Source organism: Eulemur rufifrons, chromosome 23 (assembly GCF_041146395.1).
Source record: "Eulemur rufifrons isolate Redbay chromosome 23, OSU_ERuf_1, whole genome shotgun sequence".
NCBI classification, from domain to species: domain Eukaryota; kingdom Metazoa; phylum Chordata; class Mammalia; order Primates; family Lemuridae; genus Eulemur; species Eulemur rufifrons.
In genome coordinates, this window is record NC_091005.1 from 12,446,055 (window position 1) to 12,469,561 (window position 23,507).

General features: G+C 40.7%; 1 protein-coding gene across 3 annotated transcripts in view; it reads left to right on the top strand.

Annotated features, from left to right (window-relative positions):
- UTP4 (UTP4 small subunit processome component) overlaps positions 1 to 17,728 on the top strand; it is a 30,834-nt gene extending 13,106 nt beyond the window's left edge. For 2 of the 3 annotated variants that reach the window (XM_069497801.1, XM_069497802.1), the window contains exons 7-17: positions 3,447 to 3,618; positions 3,725 to 3,816; positions 5,831 to 5,927; positions 6,652 to 6,716; positions 7,822 to 7,944; positions 8,413 to 8,569; positions 10,701 to 10,807; positions 12,498 to 12,593; positions 14,705 to 14,890; positions 16,296 to 16,406; positions 17,529 to 17,728. In XM_069497801.1, coding sequence (XP_069353902.1) covers positions 3,447 to 3,618; positions 3,725 to 3,816; positions 5,831 to 5,927; positions 6,652 to 6,716; positions 7,822 to 7,944; positions 8,413 to 8,569; positions 10,701 to 10,807; positions 12,498 to 12,593; positions 14,705 to 14,890; positions 16,296 to 16,406; positions 17,529 to 17,645 — 1,323 coding nt within the window. In that variant the 3' untranslated portion in view covers positions 17,646 to 17,728. The remainder of the gene's footprint in view (positions 1 to 3,446; positions 3,619 to 3,724; positions 3,817 to 5,830; positions 5,928 to 6,651; positions 6,717 to 7,821; positions 7,945 to 8,412; positions 8,570 to 10,700; positions 10,808 to 12,497; positions 12,594 to 14,704; positions 14,891 to 16,295; positions 16,407 to 17,528) is intronic. The other variant, XM_069497800.1, reaches the window with a different exon arrangement.
- The last annotated feature ends 5,779 nt before the right edge of the window (positions 17,729 to 23,507 follow it).

Consider the following 23,507-nt stretch of genomic DNA (forward strand, 5'->3'; position numbering starts at 1 on the left):
TCATTTAGAGGTAATTTGAAAGGTAAAATGAAAGAGATAATTTTTTTTCTTTGTGTAAAATGGTTACTCTTTGATTAATTTGGGAAACTCCCCACCCCACTTCCAGGTTTGATTTTTCCTTTGTTTCCTTCCTGCTATGTCCTAAGATAGCCCTTTTCTTTTGTTTCCTTTTCAATTTTTTTATGATCACACCTATAGAGGTCTTCCAAATCCCTCTCTGTGGGTGGGACTTTAAACAAACTGCCTTTTTTTTTTTTTATTTTTTTTTATTTCTTGTAAATTAAATGAACCTAACAGTTGGAGGTGGGGGAGAGTGAGTTCCTAAGCTTCTTTGTATCTCCACTTTCATCTTGGGCTAATGGTTTTCAAATAGAATCTTTAGAGTTGAGGGACAGGCTGGTCAGGGCCGCCTTATGTGCTGTCCTTCAGATACGGTTACCTTTCTTCTCCACCATCATGTACCTGCAGGTGACCTCAAGAGAGCTGGCACAAGGTTGGGGCAGTGTGGTGTGCCCAGAGCACAGGCTTTGGAAGCAGATGGGTTTATGTCTTTGTCATGTTTCTAAACCTGTGTAGCTCCAGTTTCCTTATCTGTGAAAAGGGCTATTAAATGATGATTAGGGGAAAGAAAGTTAAAAAGCTGACTCATACAAACATAAATGAAAATGTCTCAGAGATCTTCTATAATTCATTAATGAGGGAACCAGTAAGATATTTCAGGCAGTTCAAAAGAGAATTCAAAGAACGTGCTTATGTAAGGCCATCAGGAGTGCTGAAATGAGTTTACACATTGTTGCAAAACTCTGTGTCCATAGGGCAATAATCAGTTGCTTTCTACCAGGCAAAATTCTATGGATTTCTGTGGAAAAGAATCTTTTGCATCCTCTAAATTTTCTATAACTTGTGCAACAGTTATATTAATCACATAGCTCCAAGACAATCAAAAGGCTCACTAGGCAAGGACACCTTTTTTTTTTTTTTCTTTGCTCGTTTCAAAGTCTCTCTCAATTTTTCCTGGTAGGGCAAATTATATTTACTTGTAACTTATTGAAGGATTAGAGATGATATGGCATATATAAAGTTCCTAGTCCACAGTAAGTGTGTAGTCAGTTGGCAGCTACATGCTCAACCACGTTCACACTTCTCATCTCTCTCGACTAGTTGACCTAGTGTTTTCATTGTTTGGTTGGTTAACTGCTCGTCCAGGTTGCTGAATTTTTTTCACTACCCTATCAAAAACCCTATAATTTGTTTATTTTTTGGGGACAGGGTTTTATTCTGTCTCCCAGGCTAGAGTGTGACGGAGTCATCATAGCTCACTGTTGCAGCAATTGCTCAACTCGAGCAATCCTCCTGCCTCGGCCTCCCAAGTTCCTGCCGTGCCCAGCTAATTTTTCTATTTTTTAATAGAGATGGGGTCTCGCTGTTGCTCTGGCTGGTCTTGAGAACTCCTGGCCTCAAGCAATCCTCCCACGTTGGCCTCCCAAAGTGCTAGGATTACAGGCGTGTGCCACCGTGCCAGGCCTAATTTTTTCCCCGTACTCAAAGTTATGTGCATTTATAAAAACTAGAGTTAAAATGAAAATAGTTTTGAGAATATAGGGGAATTTTTAAAAAATTGTAAACACTCTGAGACCTTTAAAACTAGCGTTAGAAATCACAGTGCTCAACATACTGGTGAGAGAGTGCCTTTAGTCTGGAAACCAGGTAACCTGAGTCTTTTTATATCGGTCAGGCTACTTACTTCCCCTCCTTGGCCCTCCCTCTCTTTGCCTGTTTAAAAAAAAAAAGACAACATGTGGATTTCAGATCAACATAAGATAAATAAATAAATGACAATAAATTAGCTCAAGATTTTCCAAATTTTGGTCTTTTGACTACCAGAGATCAAAAGATCTCTCCCTCACCCCCCACCCCATATTCATAATACTTTAAATAAAGTAAATACTTTTCTTTAAAAAATATTTTTTATTTTCTTAAAGTATACATAATAAAATTTATTTAGCCATTGTTAAATGTACTATTTAGTGGCATTAAGTACATTCACACTGCTGTGCAACCACCACCATCCCCTTTCCAAATTTTTTCATCACCCCAAACAAAAACTCTGTACCCATTAAACCATAATTCCTTATTTCTCCCTTCCCCAGGCCCTGGTAACCTCTGTTCTACTTTCTGTCCTTGTGAATTTGCCTATGCTAGATATCTCATATAAGTGGAGTCATATAGTATTTGCCTTTTTGTATTTAGCTTATTTTACTTAGCATAGTGTTTTCAAGGTTCATACATGTTGTCAGAATTTCATTTCTTTTAAAGGCTGAATGATATTCCTGTATGTGTGTATACACCACGTTTTGCTTATCCGTTTGTCTGTTGGTGGACATTTGGGTTATTTCCATCTTTTGGCTGTTGTGAATAATGCTACAGCAGTTGTTAAATAGCTCCAAGACAATGAAAAGACTGTATTTGTACATTGATGTACAAGTACAGTTGAATGTCCCTTATCTGAAATGCTTGGGACCATAAGTATTTCAGATTTTGGATTTTTTTCCAGTTTTGGAATATTTGCGTGTACGTAATGAGATGTCTTGGGGATTGGACCCAAGTCTAAACGTGAAATTCACTTAGGTTTCGTATACACCCTATACACATAGCTTGAATGTAATTTTATGGGATGTTTTATTAATTTTGAAACAAAATTTTTGACTGTGTGGTCCACTGTGGAATTTTCCACTCGAGGTGTCATGTTGGGGCTCAGAAAGTTTCAGATTTTGGCGCATTTTGGGTTTCAGATCAGGGATGCTCACTCCGTATCTGTTTGAGTTCCTGCTTTCAATACCTTCATTACTATTCTTGTTGGGGGTTTTTTGTTTGTGTTGTGGGTTTGGGTTTGTTTTGTTTTCTTTATTTTTCTATATGAATTCAAGAAACACCTTTCCTAGTTCCAAATAAAAGACTATCAGCATTTTTATTGGATTTGTGTAAAACACACATTTCCTTAGTGATAATATCTTTGTCATGTTAAATATTCCTGTTAAATAACGTGGTGTGGGTTTCTTTGATTATGTCATTTCTTATATTCTTTAGGAGGGTTTAAATTTTTTCTCAGGTGGGTCTAGTACATTTCTTTTTAAGTTTATTCCTAGTATTTTATCTCTTTGTTTGCTATTCTAATGAGGTCTAGTTTGTATATATGAAGTTTAACAGTGGGAGTTATGTATTGTTATTAATAATTTTGTCAGTAGAGGGCGCCTTGTCATCTATATCTGAACTTGCTTGGCTGATGGAATTGTTAGCTTGTGGAGGGAAAAGACCCCTGTCACCTCTTTTCTAATCCTGGGCATAGGTTTTCCCGTAAGCTGCCCAGACAGAAAAGCCCAGGGAATATTTTTCCAGCTGGACCCTGTTTTGATCACATGTACCTCCCTTATGATTTAATTCCTCAGCAAGAAGACAGTTTCGTGGTGGGCACAGCCGAGGGGACAATATTCCATTTTCAGCTGGTCCCTGTGACTTCTAACAGCAACGAGAAGCAGTGGGTGCGGACAAAACCGTTCCAGCATCACACTCACGACGTGCGCGCTGTGGCCCACAGCCCGACAGCTCTGATATCTGGAGGTTGGTTCCACTTCCGGTGAGGCTGCCCCTCTGCTCTGTCCATCCCTGGTTATTTTCATGCAGGACTTGTAATTCTGCATGCCTTCTCCCCTTCCCCGTGCCCTAGGCACCGATACCCATCTAGTCATTCGTCCTCTCATGGAGAAGGTAGAAGTAAAGAATTATGATGCTGCTCTCCGAAAAATCACCTTTCCCCATGTAAGTATCACCTCCCCCCCCCCCCGACCCGCCAACCCCTCATCTCCCATTCCCCATCCCTCTGTCCCACGAGACTGTGAACACAGCTCACACTTCCTGGGCAAATTTGTGAGACTTTCCGTAGCCACCTTCTTCCTTCTGTTTCCAAGGCAAGCCTCTTGCAGAGACATTTCTGGGGGCATGAGATCTGCAGCAGCATCCTAAGTTCATTCTCTGGGGAAATCATTCCCTTTTCCACATAGTTGTGCTTTATGGGAAGTTTGTTTGTTTTTAAGGGTGAGTTCTGTGATTCTGGGTGGGAGCAGGAAAATCCAGGGTTCCAGTGTTCCATTCTAAGTAAGTGGTACCATCTTGCCAAGGTAGTAAACCTTGTCCCCTACACCTACTTCATATTCCATTCAACCAGTAAACCTTACTGAGCCTGCCTCCTCATTATCTCATATATATTTATACACATACATATATTTCAACAGCTTTATTGAGTTATATTTGATATATAAAAACTGTACATATTTAATGTATATACTTTGATAAGGTTGGACATAGCCCTCATCTCTGGAATTGGGTAATTTTTCTGTCTGTACTGCCATTGTCTTTGTTTTATTTTGTTTTGTTGTTTTTGTTTCTTTTGCTCCTAAGACAGGGTCTCACCCTGTTGCCCAGGCTAGAGTGCAGTGGCATCATCATAGCTCACTGCACCCACAAACTGCTGGGCTCAAGCAATCCTCCTGCCTCAGCCTCCTGAGTAGCTGGCATTACAGGTGCATGGCACCAAGCCCAGCTAATTTTTTAAAATTTTTATTTATTTTTATTTGTAGAGATGAGATGCTGTGTTGCTCAGGCTGGTCTTGAACTCCTGGCCTCAAGCAATTCTCTCACCTCAGCCTTCCAAAGTGCTAGGATTACAGGCATGAGCCACCATGCCTGGCTGTTGCTTTTTGAGATGGGATCTCATTGTATTGCCCAGGCTGCTCTCGAACTCCTGGGCTCAAGGCATCCTCCACCTCAGCCTCCCAAGTAGCTGAGACTATAGGCGTGCACCACTGTGCCTGGCTTTGTTGTCCCAGTTGGATCAGTGTCTTTTCTCGTCTGAATTCCTTTACAGTAGCTTCTTACTGATCTTCTTTTATTTTATTTCCATTTGTGTCATTGTAGCCTATTCTCTATTGATCTGTTTAAAAAGCGACTTTGGGGCTGGGCATGGTGGTGGTGCACGCCTATAGTCCCAGCTACTCACGAGGCTGAGGCAGGAAGATTGCTTGAGCCCAGGAGTTTGAGGTTGCAGGGAACTTTGATGATGCCATTTTACTCTACCCAGGGCAATAGAGACAGAGCAAGACCCTGTCTCAAAAAAAAAAAAAAAAAAAAAGGCAGCTTTGTTCATCACTCCATGCTTCAAAGCCTCTGGTTATCCCTGTTGCCTGCAACATACACTGTTTCCTTCATGTGGCTTGTAGAGCCTGTCTCATTCTATCCCTGGCCCTTCAGCTGCTTCTCTCCCCTCTCCTTTCACACACTTGCGGCACCCCACCCAGGCTAGCCGTTCTGAAAGACTTTTTTATTGCCTCGAATGCTCTTTGACCTTTGAGCTATTTCACATGCCATTTCTCTCCTTGAAACATCCTGCTCTGTCTTCTTTGCCTGATTAGTCTTTACTAGTGAACCTCATCTGAGCTTCTGTCTTGACCCCAAAAAGCTAGATGTCCTTTCTGCTTTTTTTCATTACATATAATGTTTTGCCATATTAAAATTCTTGGCATACTGAAGTGTAATTGATATTTGATTCCGTGTCACCCTTTAGACTGGATGCGTCTTGAGAGCAGTAGCTATGTTTTTATTTACCATTGTGTTCTTAGATCCTAGCATTGTGCTTGGCATATAGTAGTACTTAGGAGATATTTATCAAAGAACTAGATTTCAACAGGAAAAAATGTACTAAGATGTTGCTGGTGTATCTGGTACTGAGGCAATAGGTGACACTGGCTTATTTTCAACTTTTCATTCTTGGATACAGCGACGTCTCATTTCTTGTTCCAAGAAAAGGCAGCTTCTCCTCTTCCAGTTTGCTCATCACTTGGAACTTTGGCGATTGGGATCGACAGTTGCAACAGGTAATGTGGGAGAAAGTTTTTTCCCAATCAGAAGACTGGAGAGAGAAGCCCCAAGTCAGAATTGCAGTTAAAGTTCTGCTTACAGAAAAATTGAAGTAGATTTTTCTGTGTCCATTGTAACTTATGGTTTTCCCACCCACTAGATAAAACAAGTTCTTTAGAGTGTTAGGATCTTCAGCAGGATGCTGCATCATCTTGTAAAAGTTTACGATTCTATGTGGTGTCCTGCAGGATGTAGTTGAAGTGAGGGTTGAAGAATCATAGTTTGCCCTAGGTTGGCTGAGGTGCAAACAGGTTGTTGAAAAGTGACAAGATTTAATGATGGGGAGTGATGATCCTATATGAGAAAGGTGGTCACATGGATCTTACTGAATGACAGCCTAGTGGCATTTTATGTGACCTGTTAAGGAAATGTTTGTATCCTCTCGTTTGTAGTGGAATAAAACTGAGGCCATGCAAACTCTATTTCCATCCACCTGCATGCCTGGCTGTGGGGTAGAGCTTCAGAGAATTCATGATGTATCGTAGGACAGAAGTGAAGGGAGAACTCATTGCTTTCTTCTTCATATACCCCCTCAAAAATTATGAGCTTTCTAAGTAAAGCCATTTTTCTGATTTCCCACGGTAGTGATCCATTCTACCAAGGCGTGACTTTTTAGAAGAAAAAAATGTGCAAATAATCTTTCTTTGATAAGAAAAAACTAAGGGAACTTTCTTGTTTTAGGCAAAAACGGGGATACCCTTCCACTCTCTAAAAATGCAGATCATTTACTGCACCTCAAGACAAAGGTAAGGATGTTTAACTGTGTGTTCAGACTCTGAAATCCAGAACATTTTTCCCATTCTGAATTTTCAGGGTTACTTCACATCATAAACTGCATAAATTCTAAAACTATTTGAATGAAGGGCTTGTGTCACCAGAACTGGGTTTCCTGTGATTACAAATTGGGCATTCAGAGTTTATTAGAATTTATTATGAATGCATACAGGAAATTGGTTTTTCTTCTTTTGATATTATTATGAAAATAACATGCATATTTTTAAGAACTCAAATGGTACAAAAGAGTATAAATGAAAAATTCGTCTCCTCCACTCCCTATACCCCCTCCTCTCTTCTCTCTAGATATAATTGCTGCCAATAGTTTCTTATATAGAAACTTCCAGGAAAAAATTTCCAACCATGTGTGCATGTGTCTATACTTTTTTACATTAATACTATACAATTTATTATTTACAGTTATCTTCCTTTAAAAAATTTATTTTAATTACCCAAATATTTGTGAATACAGTCTTCGCCATAAAGAATTTAAACAATATTGATAGCTTATTTACTTGACCACCTCTTTAATTCTAGTCTCCTCTCTTGAAATTACCTAATGGTAATTAATTAGCTGTATAGCTTCCTCTATGAGAGAGAGAGTTGTATATATACATATATTGAGAAATCATCATTTTCTGAGTTTTTTAAATTATATAAATGTTACATTGAACTTTTCTTCTCCTTTATATTCTCCAAATGTTTCTCACTTACTATTTCTTTAAAGAAGGTTATCATAAGCAAAACAGCACTCCAAATCACCTAGCCTCCTAAGCTTTCCTGCATTAAGTGCCTCCCTGCTCAGGTTTCCAAAGTTGGAGTTTGGTATGAGGCTATCTGTAAAGTACCAAAAGGGCCAAGATAAGGTAGACCTTCATTCTTGGATTCCAAAGCCCCACACCATTTAGGTGCTCTGCCTCTGAAATAATCGTAGCAACACAGCATATGAGTGTCGGGATCATGTATAGGTATTTGTGGATAGGTCCAGAGTGGTAAGAGCTTGAGGAGTCGTGTCACAGTGAGCCTCGTCATATGAAGTTTTACTTGAACATTCATCGTGACTCCTAATCTTGCCAGGGTCCTGAGAACATTATTTGCAGCTCTATCTCCCCATGTGGAAGTTGGATAGCCTATTCTACAGCTTCTCGGTTTTTTCTCTGTCGGTTGAATTATGAACATGACAACATAAGCCTCAAAAGGGTGAGTGATAGCCCATTGTCTGGTCACATAAGAAGAAACTTCCTAAATGTGTGATTGTGTGTGTGTGTGTGTGTGTGTGTGTGTGAAGTAGAAATGAACTGGATGCGAATCCTTGCTCAGTGGAAAGCTATTTGGAGACAGTTGTTACAAAACGGTCTTATATTTCCATCTTGAATTGATTAACATAAACAATTTGGGGGGAGTGGGCAGGGGATGCCCTAGAGGCAGTAAAGTTTAGGTTTTTCTGCTCAGTGGTTTCATATGTGTCTTAGTCATTTCCATGATAGGGCATTTAGTATTTACTGAAGAGATGAAAGGGGGATATATAGGTTACTGTGGGCATGCCAGTGTTCCGTGCCCTGGGGCATTTGGCTTGCTTAGGGACAGGAAGCATTAATGTAGTTTGAACCTGGTTGGGATTATTTTTGACTCCTCTCTCACTAGCTTCTACCGTTGTTCCACCCAAAGGTTTCCAAAATGCCAGCGTTCCTTCGCTCTGCCCTTCAGATCTTGTTTTCTGAAGATTCAACAAAGCTATTTGTGGCATCAAATCAAGGGCCTCTACATATCATGCAGCTGTTGGAAGGAAGCTTCAAGCACCTGCATGCTTTCCAGCCTCTGTCAGGTGGGAATTTGGTAACTGGCCCCAGGGAGAGTTGTCTGTGTCTAAGATGTGACTTTTCCCCTTTTAAACCTCACTGTCGGGGGTTCCCTCATGTTCTTCCCACTCTGCAAATACATTCACTCACACGTTTGCAATTTGAAGTAGGAGGACATATCTGGCAGATGAAGACACTAGATGAGATCTGAAATGTTCCTCACACCTACTCTTTTCTCACTGGGTTTTTGATTCCTTATTTGGGACCAGAGAAGTTTCATCATTCTTCTTAGAGTTTTGTTAGCAGAACACGAAGAAAGTTAAAATGATCTGTGATCCTGCCACCCAGAAATAGCTGCCATTAATATTTTGCTATTTTCCAATATGTGTTTGTAGGTATTTTGTGGGCATGTTACTTTTTTGGTTGTTTATTTATATAAAGGTGAAAGTGTCTTTATACATATAACAATTTCTCATTTACATTTAAAAGATTTTTTTCCATAGGCCTACCTGTTCTGTAACATACATTCAGTTTCATCACCTGTGTTCATTTAATTTCATTATCTGTGTTCATTTAGTATTCATGATGCTTTCTCAGTGTTCTTTGAGAACATGAGTGTGCATGAACGAATGTGACTGTGTGTGGCTGACTTGCTTATTGATGGGGACTGAGACTTAGTATCCAGCTTAGGCTGGTAGTTCTTTGGATACTTCCCATGGCCCTTGCCTTCTTTCTCGTCCTGGATTTTATCTGCTTCCCTGTCATTTAGACTCTGTCAGCCTGGAAAGTCAATGCTTTTTTTTTTTTTTTTTTTTTAAGACAGAGTCTCACTCTGTTGTCTGGGCTAGAGCTAGAGTGCTGTGGCATCACCCTAGCTCACAGCAACCTCAAACTCCTGGGCTCAAGCAATCCTCCTGCCTTAGCCTCCCGAGTAGCTGGTACTGCAGGCATACGCCACCATGCCCGGCTAATTTTTCTATTTTTAATAGAGACGGGGGGTCTCGCTCTTGCTCAGGCTGGTCTCGAACTCCTGACCTTGAGCGATCCTCCCGCCTTGGCCTCCCAGAGTGCTAGGATGACAGGCGTGAGCCTCTGCTCCCAGCCTGGAAAGTCAGCTCTTTAACTTCAACTCTCACTGTTCATAAGCTGCACCAGAAGCATAAAGAAGAAACCCACAAGTTAGGGGTCAGGTAAATTAAACTGACAATATTTAATGAGTACCTGTAAATGTTTTTATTTAAGACTGTTTATCTTCCAGTTAGTACTTGTTAAAATTCAGCTCTGCATTATGGATTTGACTTTATTTCTTCCTCCTTTCTCATCTCATTTGCCCTTGAAGTCAAGCTGGTTTCTTCACAGCCTCTAAACTTGTATATTCCAGTCCTTTTTACTTAGCTCACCCTGTTTTCCATCCTTTTCTACCCATCCCCGCCCAGCCTTTAGCAGCCTTTTCGGTGTTCGGGGGCGTTATATGCAGCGTGTATTTTGGCACATAGCATCAGTGTCCAAGTTTTATCCCACACTAGTCTTCACGTTGCCAGACTGATCTAAAGTCCCTAGATGACAAAGATGGTTCATATGTGCCCATCCTCCCTTAGTGCTAAGTATACAACCTACACCTAGTAAATCAAAGATATGTTTCAAGTCTGTTGAACTTGCTGTCCATAGCTTTGATTAAAAACCATTTAGGGATGGCTATGCTATTAATAATTACCCTGATCTAATCACTATACATTATATGTATTCAAGCATCTCTGTGTACCCCATGAATATGTACAATTATGATAAGTCAATTTATAAAAATAAAATTTTAAAAAAATCTGGTAGGAAAGGAGTTTGAAACAATTAAAGTATAGATTTTAGTGGTGGCTGTGCCCTGATTCTGCGTTACCATAGTGGGTACCGTCTTATTCCGGCCTGAGCAAGTGACACCTTCACTTTTACTTCTGGATTCTCTTTACATGAGGGGGTGGCTAATTAAATGAAAAAGGTAGACAGGTTACCATCTCAAACTAACTTGCAAAAGTATCAGCAAATTATCCTGTCAGTGATTTAAAACTCTGAGGGTCTCACTTGCTTTCGCCATCATCTGCGGGGCGGGGGTGGCTGTGGACACTGAATGAATTGAGAGACCTGACTGTTCTTCCGTCCTCACAGGGACAGTGGAGGCCATGTGTCTCTTGGCAGTGAGTCCGGATGGGAACTGGCTGGCTGCATCGGGTACCAGTGCTGGAGTCCGCGTCTACAATGTCAAACAGCTAAAGGTGAGCTTCGGCTTTCACAGAAGTTTGAATCATTGTACAGGAGGCAGTTGCCCTGCAGTTACACGATTCAGGGCAGATTGGCATGACCTGGAAATTTCCTGGACTTTGTTCTTTTTAACCAAGAATTTTTCCGGTTTTAGAATCCTGTTTTACATTTTTGTAACCCAAAAGGTATATAGTCTGTAACATTAAAATCAGTCAGTGAAAACAATGAAACCATTGTGCCTATAAATTTGAAATTAAGGATTTGTGGATGATGAATCCACATCTAGGTTATTTTTATATTTTGGGTAGGAAAATGCACAGATAAATAGTTGTAGATAATACGTGTTTCTTTCATGGCTCGCCTTCACTTTAGGTGTTTTTAAATTAAACAGAAGTAGACATTCGAAAAAGGACTACTGGGAAAACTTTTTACTAATCAGTAATGATGCTGTCATTCATACATTGAGTCACTAATGATCTTTTACAAGTCCCGATCTTCATCATAAAAATCAGATGTGAACTGCCCAAAACTTGCAGTCAGCGTTAAAATTTTACAGAACAATCCCGAACCGCAACACTTAATGGGTTTGCCTGTTACTGTTTAACTTAATCTTTATTACACCGTTGCAGGAGCATGTGCTGAGCTCTTGTCTTTGAGCCTTGCCTAGCATTTGAAGAGTGTTTGTTGCTGGGCGCGGTGGCTCACGCCTATAATCCTAGTACTCTGGGAGGCTTGAGGTAGTGGGAGGATCGCTTTAGCTTGGAGTTCAAGACCAGCCTGAGCAAGAGTGAGACCCCCATCTCTACTAAAAATAGAAAAATTAGCTGGGCATTGTAGCAGGAGCCTGTAGTCCCAGCTACTCGGGAGGCTGAGGCAAGAGGATCACTTGAGCCCAGGAGTTTGAGGTTGCAGTGAGCTACAATGACACCACTGCACTCTACCTGGGGTGACAGGGTGAGAGTGTCTCAAAAAATAAAATAAAATAAAAAAATACAGAGTATTTGTGTGTAATTTGCATATGTCTTGCAATTGTACATAAATATCCATGCTTAGGCCTTAATTTCTTTTAAACCCAGTGTAGAGCTGTAGGTTCCCTGTTCAATGATGTATTTATGAGCAATTCATAGAGGTGGATTTGTTCTGAGGGAAGGGCTTTACTCTGAGTTTTCTGCAAATGCTCTCGGTATTGTAAGCAAATACACATTTTAAAAAGAAAATGAAATTAAAGTTTATTGTTTGAAGAAATGCTTGAAGTTTATGAGAATGTCCATACCACTCTTTGGAGTTCCAAGATTTTATTTTATTTTATTTATTTTTTTTTTTTTTTGAGACATAGTCTCATTCTGTTCCCTGGGCTACAGTGCCGTGGCGTCAGCCTCACTCACAGCAACGGCAAACTCCTGGGCTCAAGCGATCCTCCTGCCTCAGCCTCCCGAATACATGGGACTACAGGCATATATCACCACACCTGGCTAATTTTTTCTATTTTTAGTAGAGATGGAGTCTCACTCCTGCTCAGGCTGCTCTCCAACTCCTGAGTTCAAGGGATCCTCCTGCCTTGGCTTCCCAGAGTGCTAGGATTATAGGCGTGAACCACCACGCCCGGCCAAGAAATGCTATTTGCAAACTACTGACCTAGACCATTCAGTCTTTCAAGGAAGGTATCATATAGAGTTGCCTCTTGTGTCTGTTATTTGTTCCCAGCTTCACTGCACAGTGCCTGCTTACAACTTCCCAGTGACTGCTCTGGCCATTGCCCCTGATACCAACAACCTTGTCATCGCTCATTCGGACCAGCAGGTAAGAGAGGTTCTGGTGTTTTCTAATTTCTTCTTGCCAGATTGTAACTTGAGATAATGAACACCTTGGGAGGAACTTTTCTCTGAAGGTGCTGGAGGATATAAAGGTAGTTTTCTCCTGTGTGAAGCAAAGCTTTATACATAGCATGGGCTCATTGTAGTCCAGCGATAGCCATTGGTTTGATGGGGCACAGTTTGAATGGGGAAGCATTGAAGTTCTAGAGTAAAGAAGCACAAGAGGATAGAGGAATTTTGACCTCCCAAGCTTAAAACAGGAAGAAATGGAAATCCTGAACAGACCAATATCAATTAGCAAGATTGAATCTGTAAAAAAAACCTCCCAACAACAACAAAAAGAATCCAGTACCAGACCAATTCACAGACAAATTCTACCAGACCTACCAAGAAGAACTGGTACCTGTCCTACTGAAACTGTTCCGTAACGTCCTCCCTAACTCATGCTACAACAAAGCCAGTATCAGCCTGATACCAAGGCCAAGAAAGGATACAACAACAACAAAAGAATAATTTTGAAATACTCCTTTTACTGAGTGCTTTAGATGGGAGATGACCTGGGCTCAGGTGTTAAGCCTGGATGTGGTGTGGAATAAGATTTTGAGAGTTGAAAGTGACTAAAAGGTCAAATAATTCACTTTCACTTTTGCAGATGAGGAAATCAGGCCCTAGTGAAATCAGGTACCTAATCTCAGCCAAAATTAGAGCCTTGTCAGCTTTTTTCCACACCAAGTTGTAAGAAGAAGATCTTTAAAATACCTGTGCATCGGGACACATTATGAAGTTATCAATAGTGATACATCTTCATCTGTAAAGTGAAGATGATAACGCCTACCTCACTGAGCCACTGAAAAAATTAAGTGTGATCTAGGAAGCACTTCTAAGTTGACTGCTAGATAAATGATGCTTACTACTTTTATGAGCAGTTTTTACACTTACATGCACACTCTGTCCAAAAAAGGAAATCTCATTTTGGTTTTATAGATTTAAGTCCTTGACCAAGGACGGAAAGATTAGTAAAGCCATCCCCTTGCCCTTATCATACACAATGATAATGTGCACCTGACATCTTTTACTGTCAGGTGGTCCCTCAAGTGCTTCTGTCATTAAAACGGGGGGGAAATTTTTGTACCTCACTAGCAAAAATGAAAGAGTGGATAATACACAGTGTTGTGGGGGTGTAAGGAAGCAGCACTCCCACACATTGTGTAAATCGGTATAAGCCTTTTGGAGGACTTTTTTGCAATACATTTAAAAATTTAAAACCACATAGTCTTTGATTTAGAAGTTTCGATTCTAAGAGTTCACCTCCATGTATGCTTTCAGTTGTACAGAAAGACATTTATACAGAGATGATTCATTGTAGCCTTGTTTGTAGTAGCAAAGATTGGAAACAGTGTAATGTGCATTAAGCAGTATGATACATCCATAAAAGGAATGGATTATTATGTGTTCTTGAAAAGGTGTGTGATTGAGCTATTTATATTTATTGATAAGGGTCAATCTCTGTGATATAACAAAATGAAAAAAATGCAAGATACAGAATAGTATGTATTGTCTGTATATTTCTGAAAAGATGCGAACAGGCCAGGCATGGTGGCTCACACCTCTAATCCCAGCACTTTAGGAGGCAGAGGCAGGAAGATCACTTGAGCCCAGGAGTTCAAGACCAGCCTGAACAACATAGCAAGACCCTGTCTCTAAAAAAAATAAGAAAAATCTGCCTAAGTGTGGCGGCGTGTACCTGTAGTCCCCGTTACCCGGGAGGCTGAGGCAAGAGGATTGCCTGAGCCCAGGAGTTCGAGGCTGCAGTGAACTCTGAGTGTGCCACTGCACTCTAGCCTGGATGACATAATGAGACCCTGTCTCTAAAAAAAAAAAAAACAATAACAACAACAGAAAAAAACTTGGGGAAGAGGGATGTCAAGATTGTGGGGTGACTTCTCTTGCTCTATAATTTCCATTTAAAACTTTTTTAGTTTTTAAGAAAATGGTGGGAATGCATAAGTCTGAATGAGATACAGCCAGGGTTTGTTGAGGAATACTCCTCTTTCTGGGTACCAGCCTGCACTTTTACTGCGTCATATCCCTTCTCAGGTATTTGAGTACAGCATCCCGGACAAGCAGTATACAGAGTGGAGCCGGACTGTCCAGAAGCAGGGGTTCCACCACCTTTGGCTCCAAAGGGACACGCCCATCACACACATCAGTTTTCATCCCAAGAGACCAATGCACATACTCCTCCACGATGCTTACATGTTCTGCATCATTGACAAGTCCTTGGTGAGTTCTTCCCTGCTACCTCACTGAATCTTTTCTACTTTGGAATCTTTAAGTTCTAAAAGCAACAAGTACAAGGAGATTGAGGAAGGAGAATCAGAGTAAAGGTTCCTAGTATACTCTTTGGAGTAGAGGAGCTTTTGTTTTACAGATTTCCTCATTTGTGTTCCCAAGCTCAAGAGGATCTTGGGGAAGGGGCTGGCGTTTGTGTACTGGTTTTTTGTTGATTTGACTGTTACTGAATACATAAGCTTAAGTAGGAAAGTGATTCGTTCAGTATGTAGAAGGTGACCCTTGTCAGGGAACAGCGCTGATTTGGCTGACTCACTTTCATCTTGGAACTCTGGAATGTCTCAATAACATGGCTTCGTTAAAGGAGGTACAGGCTGATGTGTTGACCACCGCGCTTCTTGACTGAAGATACTGAAACACTATTTGTGGGCTTGAGGAAGTTGGTCTTAATGTCTTGACGGAAGTGCAGCTAGGAAAATTCCATTCCTCATGGCTGGGATTTAGATGGGATGTGAGCGTTTTCTTCAGTTTTAGATCCCAGCCTCTTTGCCAGCCGCTGTTTTGATTCACCGAGAATTTATGTCTTTTCTGGGCAGGCGGTTTCTTTCCTAAAAGCATTGTGGCCGTGCCTGGAGTGCACTTTGGGCCTCGATTACAACCAACACACCGTACTGTGCGTCTGTGAAGGTGGGGGTGGAAGGAACACGGGGAGAGCGGCAGATGGCTCCAAAGAGGTGTGCATGGGGATGTGTCATTGGAATCGTCTCATGGGCCCTACGTCCTCTGGGTGTGGGAAGCAGAGCTGGCTGACAAGTGCCTTCTGCGTGACGAGCGATACAGGAAGGGCCCCTCCCACTCGCTTGCCTCTTTGTAACTCAGCCCAGATCGTTTTCCCAAGCGTTGCTTTGAAGTCCATCACTTCTTTATACTGAGCAGAGCTATTTCCCAAGGAAGTCAGAGATAAAGTATCATTTGTTTAGCCAGAGACCATCTTCTCAAGGTGTCAGTGACATCAGCGGGGGTGGTTTGTGTTGAGGTTTTGCCTGGGGAGAACTTCGGTCACTTAGCCAGCCTGCGAGCTGCTTGGGGGAGAGTCTAGAAAGCACAGAGCCTGCGTGGGCTGACCTGCACATGCCATTTTTTCCTTTCTGACAAAGTGTGACTGATGAGACTGTCCAGAAGCCCCCGCCGGGCCCTTTGATCTTGCCAGGACGGAGCACCAAGCTCTCCTCCTGCCTTGTACTCCTGCCCGCTGCAGTAGCTCTCGTCCCGAAGGTAGTGAATATGTAATATGATGGTTGGAAGATGGTGTTGGCCTGAAAAACCACCACAGCCCTTTGGTCTATAGAAGGCCAATGAAAGTTATGATTTAAACAGTATATCTTTGTCTTTTTAGCCCCTTCCAAGTGACAAAACCTTACTCTACAATCCACTTCCTCCCATGAATGAATCAGATGTCGTCCGGAGGCGCACGGCCCATGCTTTTAAAATTTCTAAGATATATAAGGTAAAACATGTTGTGTTGTATTCTGGACAGTTGGTTCCTTTGTGATATTATGAAAATGTAATGAGCTCCATAATAGGAAGACAAGAGCACCTTGATTTTACATATGGAGAACTTGGTTTGGGGGAGACAAGTGACCTTTCTGAGGCTATCTGTCCCTTGTGTGTATTGTTCTTGCCTCACTAGGTTAGAGGCAGGTGCATTATACTTAATGAGAAATGATGAAGTTCAAGTGGGGCCTTTGTTTGTGTGAAAACTGGCTCTTAAATTTGACTTCCAGTTGGAGAATATTCCATACCATAAATTTCCAGCAAACAGAAGACATTGAATTTATTATGACTTTCTTCTTTCTGGGCTAGGCTTTTCATTGTGTATAAAACAATTATCCATTGAGCTTATGATATTTTAGCTATTTGGGCCAACTAGGAGAGAAGCCTCCATAGTCATGCTTCTCACATTGAAGTTCCTTTTGGGTCCTGGAACATTTTCTCAGGGGTCTACAGGAATTTTTTTAAGAAGAATCTGTAAATTATTCAAGTATGATTAGCTTCTTGATGCGTTTGTAACCTGACAGTTGTCAAGAATTTAGGTCTTAAAGTCCTTGATTAACATCAGTTCCTTAGATAGTAAGAGAATGATAGATTTTCTGTCCAAAGAAACATATGAAAAATCTTGCTGAATACTTCTATGAATGAACTCAGTTAAAAGCTCCCAACCTTGAGCCAGGTGCACTTGTAGTCCTGGCTACTCAGGAGGCTGAGGCGAGATGATCACTTGAGCCCAGGAGTTTGAGGCTGTAGCATGCACTGATCGAGCCTAAGGCCTGTGAATGGCCACTGTACTCCACCCTGGGCAGTATACCAAGACCCGATCTCTGAATGAATGAATGAATGCATCTATGCATCCTCCAACCTTTCTGGCTATTTTGAGTTCTAGGGCAGGAAAGATTGTCAGATATTTAGATCACTACTTCAGCCTTGAACTAGGCTAAATTTTTTTTTTTTTTCTTTTTTGATGAGTAGTTCAGCTTCTGATGAACTAGGCTAAACCTTTAGCTCTAGTTATTCTATTTCAGACTAGCCCTGGAGCCTAACTCCTGGTGTAATCATTATCATCTCTCTGCAGCCTCTGCTTTTCTTGGATCTTTTGGATGAAAGAACACTGGTAGCAGTAGAACGACCCCTGGATGACATCATCGCCCAGCTCCCACCTCCCATCAAAAAGAAGAAATTTGGAACCTAAAACAGAGCACTGGCTGTGTCCTTCCTTGAACTGTCCACCTTGTTACTTTTCACAAATCATGATAATAAAACAGTTATTCTTGAGAACTAGTCATTATAAATGTCACCTTCCAAAATAACACAGTAATTTCCCTTCATTGAATGAAAGTGAATGGAAATGCTGAGGTATTTGCAGTTGGGACAACGTTTTAAGTAGCTACAAACTCATCCCACGTTTATAGGATCCTGTTTGTTCTGTAGACCACGATTTCAGAAAAAAAGATCTTTGCCCTCTATTCCCTAACACTCAACTAAGGCTTCAGAAGACTGATGACCTTCACTATCTGCCAGCCTGCAGCCCATGCAAAGGCACAGGAACCTGCCCAGTGTCGGCCCTAGAGGACAAGTGACTATGATTACATACTCAAGACCACCTGACCACTAACAGCCATGGTCAGACTCAGGGTTCAAGGAAGAATCAACTGCAGCGTTGTAAGGGAGGGAGTGCTCCATCTAACAAATAGATGCTTTTGACCTTTGGCAGTCAGCAGTTAATTTTTTTTAAAAGAAAAAAAGCCTTGAGTTAACCAGTTCCATTAGCAGTCTTTTTTTTTTTTTTTTTTCTTTCTTTTAGTGTTGGATTGTTTTTTAAAAGTTAGTCTTTGAGGAATCCAAATCAGAAAATCAACTCAGTCAACTCAGCAGTTGTCTATAGGATTCTGGATGGATAATAGCTGACTCCACTGGGTGTAGTGGCTCACATCTGTAATCCTAGCACTTTGGGAGGCTGAGGTTGGAGGATTGCTTGAGGCCAGGAGTTCGAGACTAGCCTGAGCAAGAGTGAGACCTGGTCTCTACAAAACTAGAAAAATTAGCAAGGCATGGTGGCACATGCCTGTAGTCCCAGCTTCTTGGGAAGCTGAGGCAGGAGGATCACTTGAGCGCAGGAGTTTGAGGCTGCAGTGAGCTACGCTGTGGTTGCATCTGTGAATAGCCACTGTACTCCAGCCTGGGCAACATAGCAAGACCCAGTCTCTAAAAAAATAAGTAAGGAGACTTTGGGTAGGATTTTGTTAGGGAGTAGGAGTGGATGGAGGAAAGGACCTGTGAGCTGATCATACATCACTTTTCCTATTTTCTTTTACCTGCTTTAACATTGTTATTCCCATGAGTGTTATTAACTAACCAGTTTTAATGTGATCTTTAAATTGGAAAGTGCAGAACTATAGTTATCCTGAACTAAGCTGTTAGATTTCTAGATTTCTTTCCCATCTCGGTGGATGTATTCTGTTGTATGCCTGTGCAATCCGAGTATGTGTGGTTCTGTTTGTTTTTTTGGATGGCAGGCTTGGGTATGGACAGAGAATTACGTGGGTTCTGATGACATCGTGTGTGAAGTACTGTTGAAAAACATTTTTGTTAGGATGAACCCCACCCTTCAATCTGGAAAGGGGAACTAAATGAGAATTTAAGGTAGATGTATGGGAGAAGAATGAACAGAGAGGTTATAAGAGAAACACAGCAATTTAAAACGTAAGGACGGACTGTTTCAGGTTTGATCAGAGGGAACAGATACAACAAGGTTTCTAATGAATGCTACCTCTGTCCCACCTGTTTAGGTTTTACCCTTATAGGAGTAATTTAAACAAATAGCTACAATTTTTAGGTCATCTGTGTAAAATAACTTTCCTTGTATTAGATAAATTTCCATTTGTAAGTCAGGCATATTTTTGCAGTCTGTATTCAACTGGACTATGAACAACCTTTTTTTTTCAATGAGCTGGAATATCCTGCCCTTTCTAAGAAGTGTTTTAGGTCTTTTGTGTCTTTGAAACCAAGGTTTAAGTCATTAGTTTACATTGAGTGTTTTGTGAACAGATGGAGGCCAGGATGCCTTAAATATTAACTCACTTGCTTTGCACTGGTTGTAGAGCTATAAATTCAGAGAGTCCTTATTAATTGGAATCTAGTTCACAGCGTGACTTACTTATCTTTAAACATACTGTAAAACCTTGTGGGTTGTGGAGGATGTAATTCTTACAGAGAGGGCCTGTCTGAATAAAGAAGTAAAACTTCTGAAAGTAGAAAGCATTCCTTTGCCATATTTCCAGCCAGTGATTTGAACTTCCTTAAATGGTATGGGAAGTAAGTACTTGGGCCTTGAAATTCTTCCTAAGTAGAAAACCTTGCATATAAATGAAACAGAAACTGATTAGGACAAGTTAGAGAATTGGTAGAAGGGAAGGCAAACAAATATCAAGTAACACTTTAAGTACATGTGTTTCAGGGTGTTGTTATTTTGGAGATTTTTGTAAGCTGGACATTTATTTATTTTTCTTTTTTTGAGACAGGGTCTTGCTGTGTCACCCAGGCTGAAGTGCAGTGGCAGAATTCATAGCTCACTGCAGCCTCAAACTTTTGGGCTCAAGTGGTCCATTCGCCTCAGCCTCCCTAATAGCTGGGACTATAGGTTTGTGCCACCACGCCTGGCTAATTTTTCCTATTTTTTGTAGAGACAGAGTCCTACTATGTTGCCCAGGCTGCTCTTGAACTCATGGCCTCCCAAAGTGCTGAGATTACAGGCTTGAGCCAGCATGCCCAACCTAAATTGGATGTTTAAGATAGTTTCACCTTTGGCATTGTGTTTCTGTTTTGGGCATTTTGCCAATCCCTGCTCATTCTTGGGTTCTATGGAAAATTTTTTATTTGAAACCAGCCTAGGGAAGGTCTTTTGTGCATACCTGACTCAAATGCTTTAAGAATTCTTATGGTTGGGCCTGGTGGCTCACACCTATAATTCTAGTACTTTGGGAGACTAGGAAGGAAAGATCACTTGAGCCCAGACGTTCGTGTCCAGGCTGGGCAACATGGCAAGACCCCATCTCTTTAAAAAAATCACTTTTCTAATTTACTAGCTATTAGGTCATTACATATGAAATATATGACTTCTAATCAAAAGTTTATTATATCTCAAACAAGAAGCAGTACAATTAATCAAAGTATGTGCCTAAACTACTGACACAGTTTTGCCATCTTAAGGGCAGCTTGTTGAGAACTAAATATTTTTCCTTGCAAGAAGTGGTCCAAAGCCTGGAAGAAGTGGTAGTCAGTTGGTGCAAGGTCTGGTGAATACGGTGGATGACAGAGAGTTTCCAAATCCAGCTTCTGTAGTTTGAGCAGCGTTGTTTGTGAGACATGTGGTCAAGCATTGTCTTACAAGAGGATTGGCCTGTCTCTATTGAACAACCTCAGCTACTTAATGATAACATCCTCATCATTTCGTCCAATTAGTTGCAGCAGACATCCACTGTAATCGATTGACCAGGTTTCATGAAGCTGTAGTGGATAATACCAGTGCTGGACGACCAAACAGACACCGTTAGCTTTTTTTGATGAATATTTGGTTTTGGACTGTGTTTTGGCACTTCATCTTTATCCAATCATTGTGCCAAACATTTAAGATCGTCAAAAAGAATCCATTTTTCATCACTTAACAATATGGTGTAGGAACGGTTCTTTATGTCGTGACAACAAAGAAAGGCAAGCTTCGAAATGATTTCTTCTCTGATGCTTGTTTAATTCATGTGGTACCCATCTATCTAGGTTCTTTGCCTTGCCCATTTGTTTCAAATGGTGCAGTATTGTGGAATAGTAACGTCAAACCTTGCTGTTAATGCACACATAGGTTGAGACATTTGCTACTGTGACAAATTTCAGCTCATCATTATCCACCTTGGTTTCTGGTCGCCCACATGGCTTATTTTCAGATTGAAATTACCAGAACAGAACTTCTCAAACCATCAATGTACTGTGCATTCATTAGCCACATCCTTTCCAAACACCTTGTTGATATTTCGAGCTGTCTGTGCTGCATTGGTTGCATGAGAGAAATCATATTCGAAAATAACATGAAGTTTTGACTTATCCATGGTTTCACAAAAATTGCTCTAAAAAAAAATTTGGAAGATAATCACAAGCCAAACCATGCATTTGAAAGAATGAGGCTGTACCTTCATAATAAAAATAAAACAAGAAATGTCAAAGTGAAATGTCAGGGATATCAACTGTCAGACTTAGTACTTAAGGAAATCAGACATTTCTTACTTAATAACCTAATATTAATAGTAATCTGATCTTGGAATGGCTAATTCACCTTTGGAGAGTATAGCTCATTAGACTGAAAAAAACTAAAATCTTAGAATATTGGAAGAAAGAAGCCATCTAGTTTTAGGATTTTTTAAGCTTTCTTTTGAGTATCAAAACTTACTTCAGATGAAACTTAATTCTGAACCACAATATGTGCTATATATAAAAGTAAAGCTGTTCTGGTTATTGGGGTGGGAAGAAGCAGAGGTTTGTAAAAGGAAATACTTTTGGGCTCATTTTTATACTGGTAGAAATAGTGACCAAGTGGAAAAGAGGTGACTTTTTCCATGGTCACACGGTGATTTGTTAGAGGCCAAGACAGGATTCTTAGGGTTCTTCCTTCACTCTCTCTTAGTTGTAGGGACCTGATCATAAAAATGAATCATCATGGCATGGTACACAAAGAATTTTTCATTTCATAGGCTGCATTTCTTGCTCTGGCTGAGCACTTGATCTAGCTATAATATTGAGTTATATGGGAGCTGGGCATGTTGGTGTGCACCTGCTACTCAGGTGGGAGGATCACTTGGGCCCAGGAATTACAGTCCAACCTGGGCAACATAGCAAGACCCCATCTCTAAAAAAAATAAAAATAATGAATTATGTGGGCAGTCTTTTGTGTTAATCAGATAGAGTACTTTTTTAAATTTTATTTATTTATTTTTGAGACAGAGACTCTCTCTGTCGCTCCAGCTAAAGTGCAGTGGCATCATCATAGCTCACAGCAAACTCAAACTCCTGCCCTCAAGCAGTCCTCCTGCCTCAGCTTCCTCAGTAGCTGGGACTATAGGCGCACACCACTGCACCTGGCTAATTTTTCTCTTTTTAGTAGAGACAGGGTCTTGTTCTTGCTCAGGCTGGTGTCGAACTCCTGAGCTCAAGTGATCCTCTGGCCTTGGCCTCCCAGAGTGCTAGGATTATAGGCGTGAGCCACCATGCCTGGCCCAATATAGAGTATTGTAATGAACAACCTAGGACATTGTCTCCTAGTGCTCACGTTGGGTGTTTCTCAGGCTAATTGTGGGCGTGGCAGTGCTAGCTCATACTGGGCCCATTTTCTTTCACTTTTAATTGCCCTTCAAACTGGGTATTTTCCAATCAGCAGTGTTCGAAAGCACTCATTTTCTTACACCTCGCCAGTGTATTAATAGACTTTAATTTTAGCCTATCTAATGGGTAAAAAATAGCATCTCATTTAATTTTGCATTTCCCTGGTCAGTAATGGAGTGGCTCACTCTTATGTGTTTGGCTGTTTGCCTAATTGCATAAATTGCACATCATAACTTTTTCTCCTTTTTTTCCTAAAGTTTTTACTTTTTCATATTTCAAGATATTTTATAGTATAGATCAGCACTGTCCAATAAACTTTCTGTGATGATGGAAATGTTCTGTATCTGTGCTGTACAATAAGATAGTTACTAACTACATGTGACCATTGAGCATTTCAAATGTTGCTAGTGTAACTAAGGAACAGAATTTTTGATTTAATTTTAGTTTAAATAGTCACATGTGCTAATGGCTTTCATATTGAACAGCACAGACCTAGATATTTGGGCTTAGCTTTGTGTCAGTCTTTTGTCTTTAGGAAGTTATAGAACTTAATACTTAACATACATTTATTGATTGCCTACTATATGCTATGCACCAACAACAGATGAAAGATGTGCTCTCAGCCCTCAAGAACCTCACAGCCTCATTGGGGAAAGAGACAAGTAGATCAATGATGCTACAGTATTTT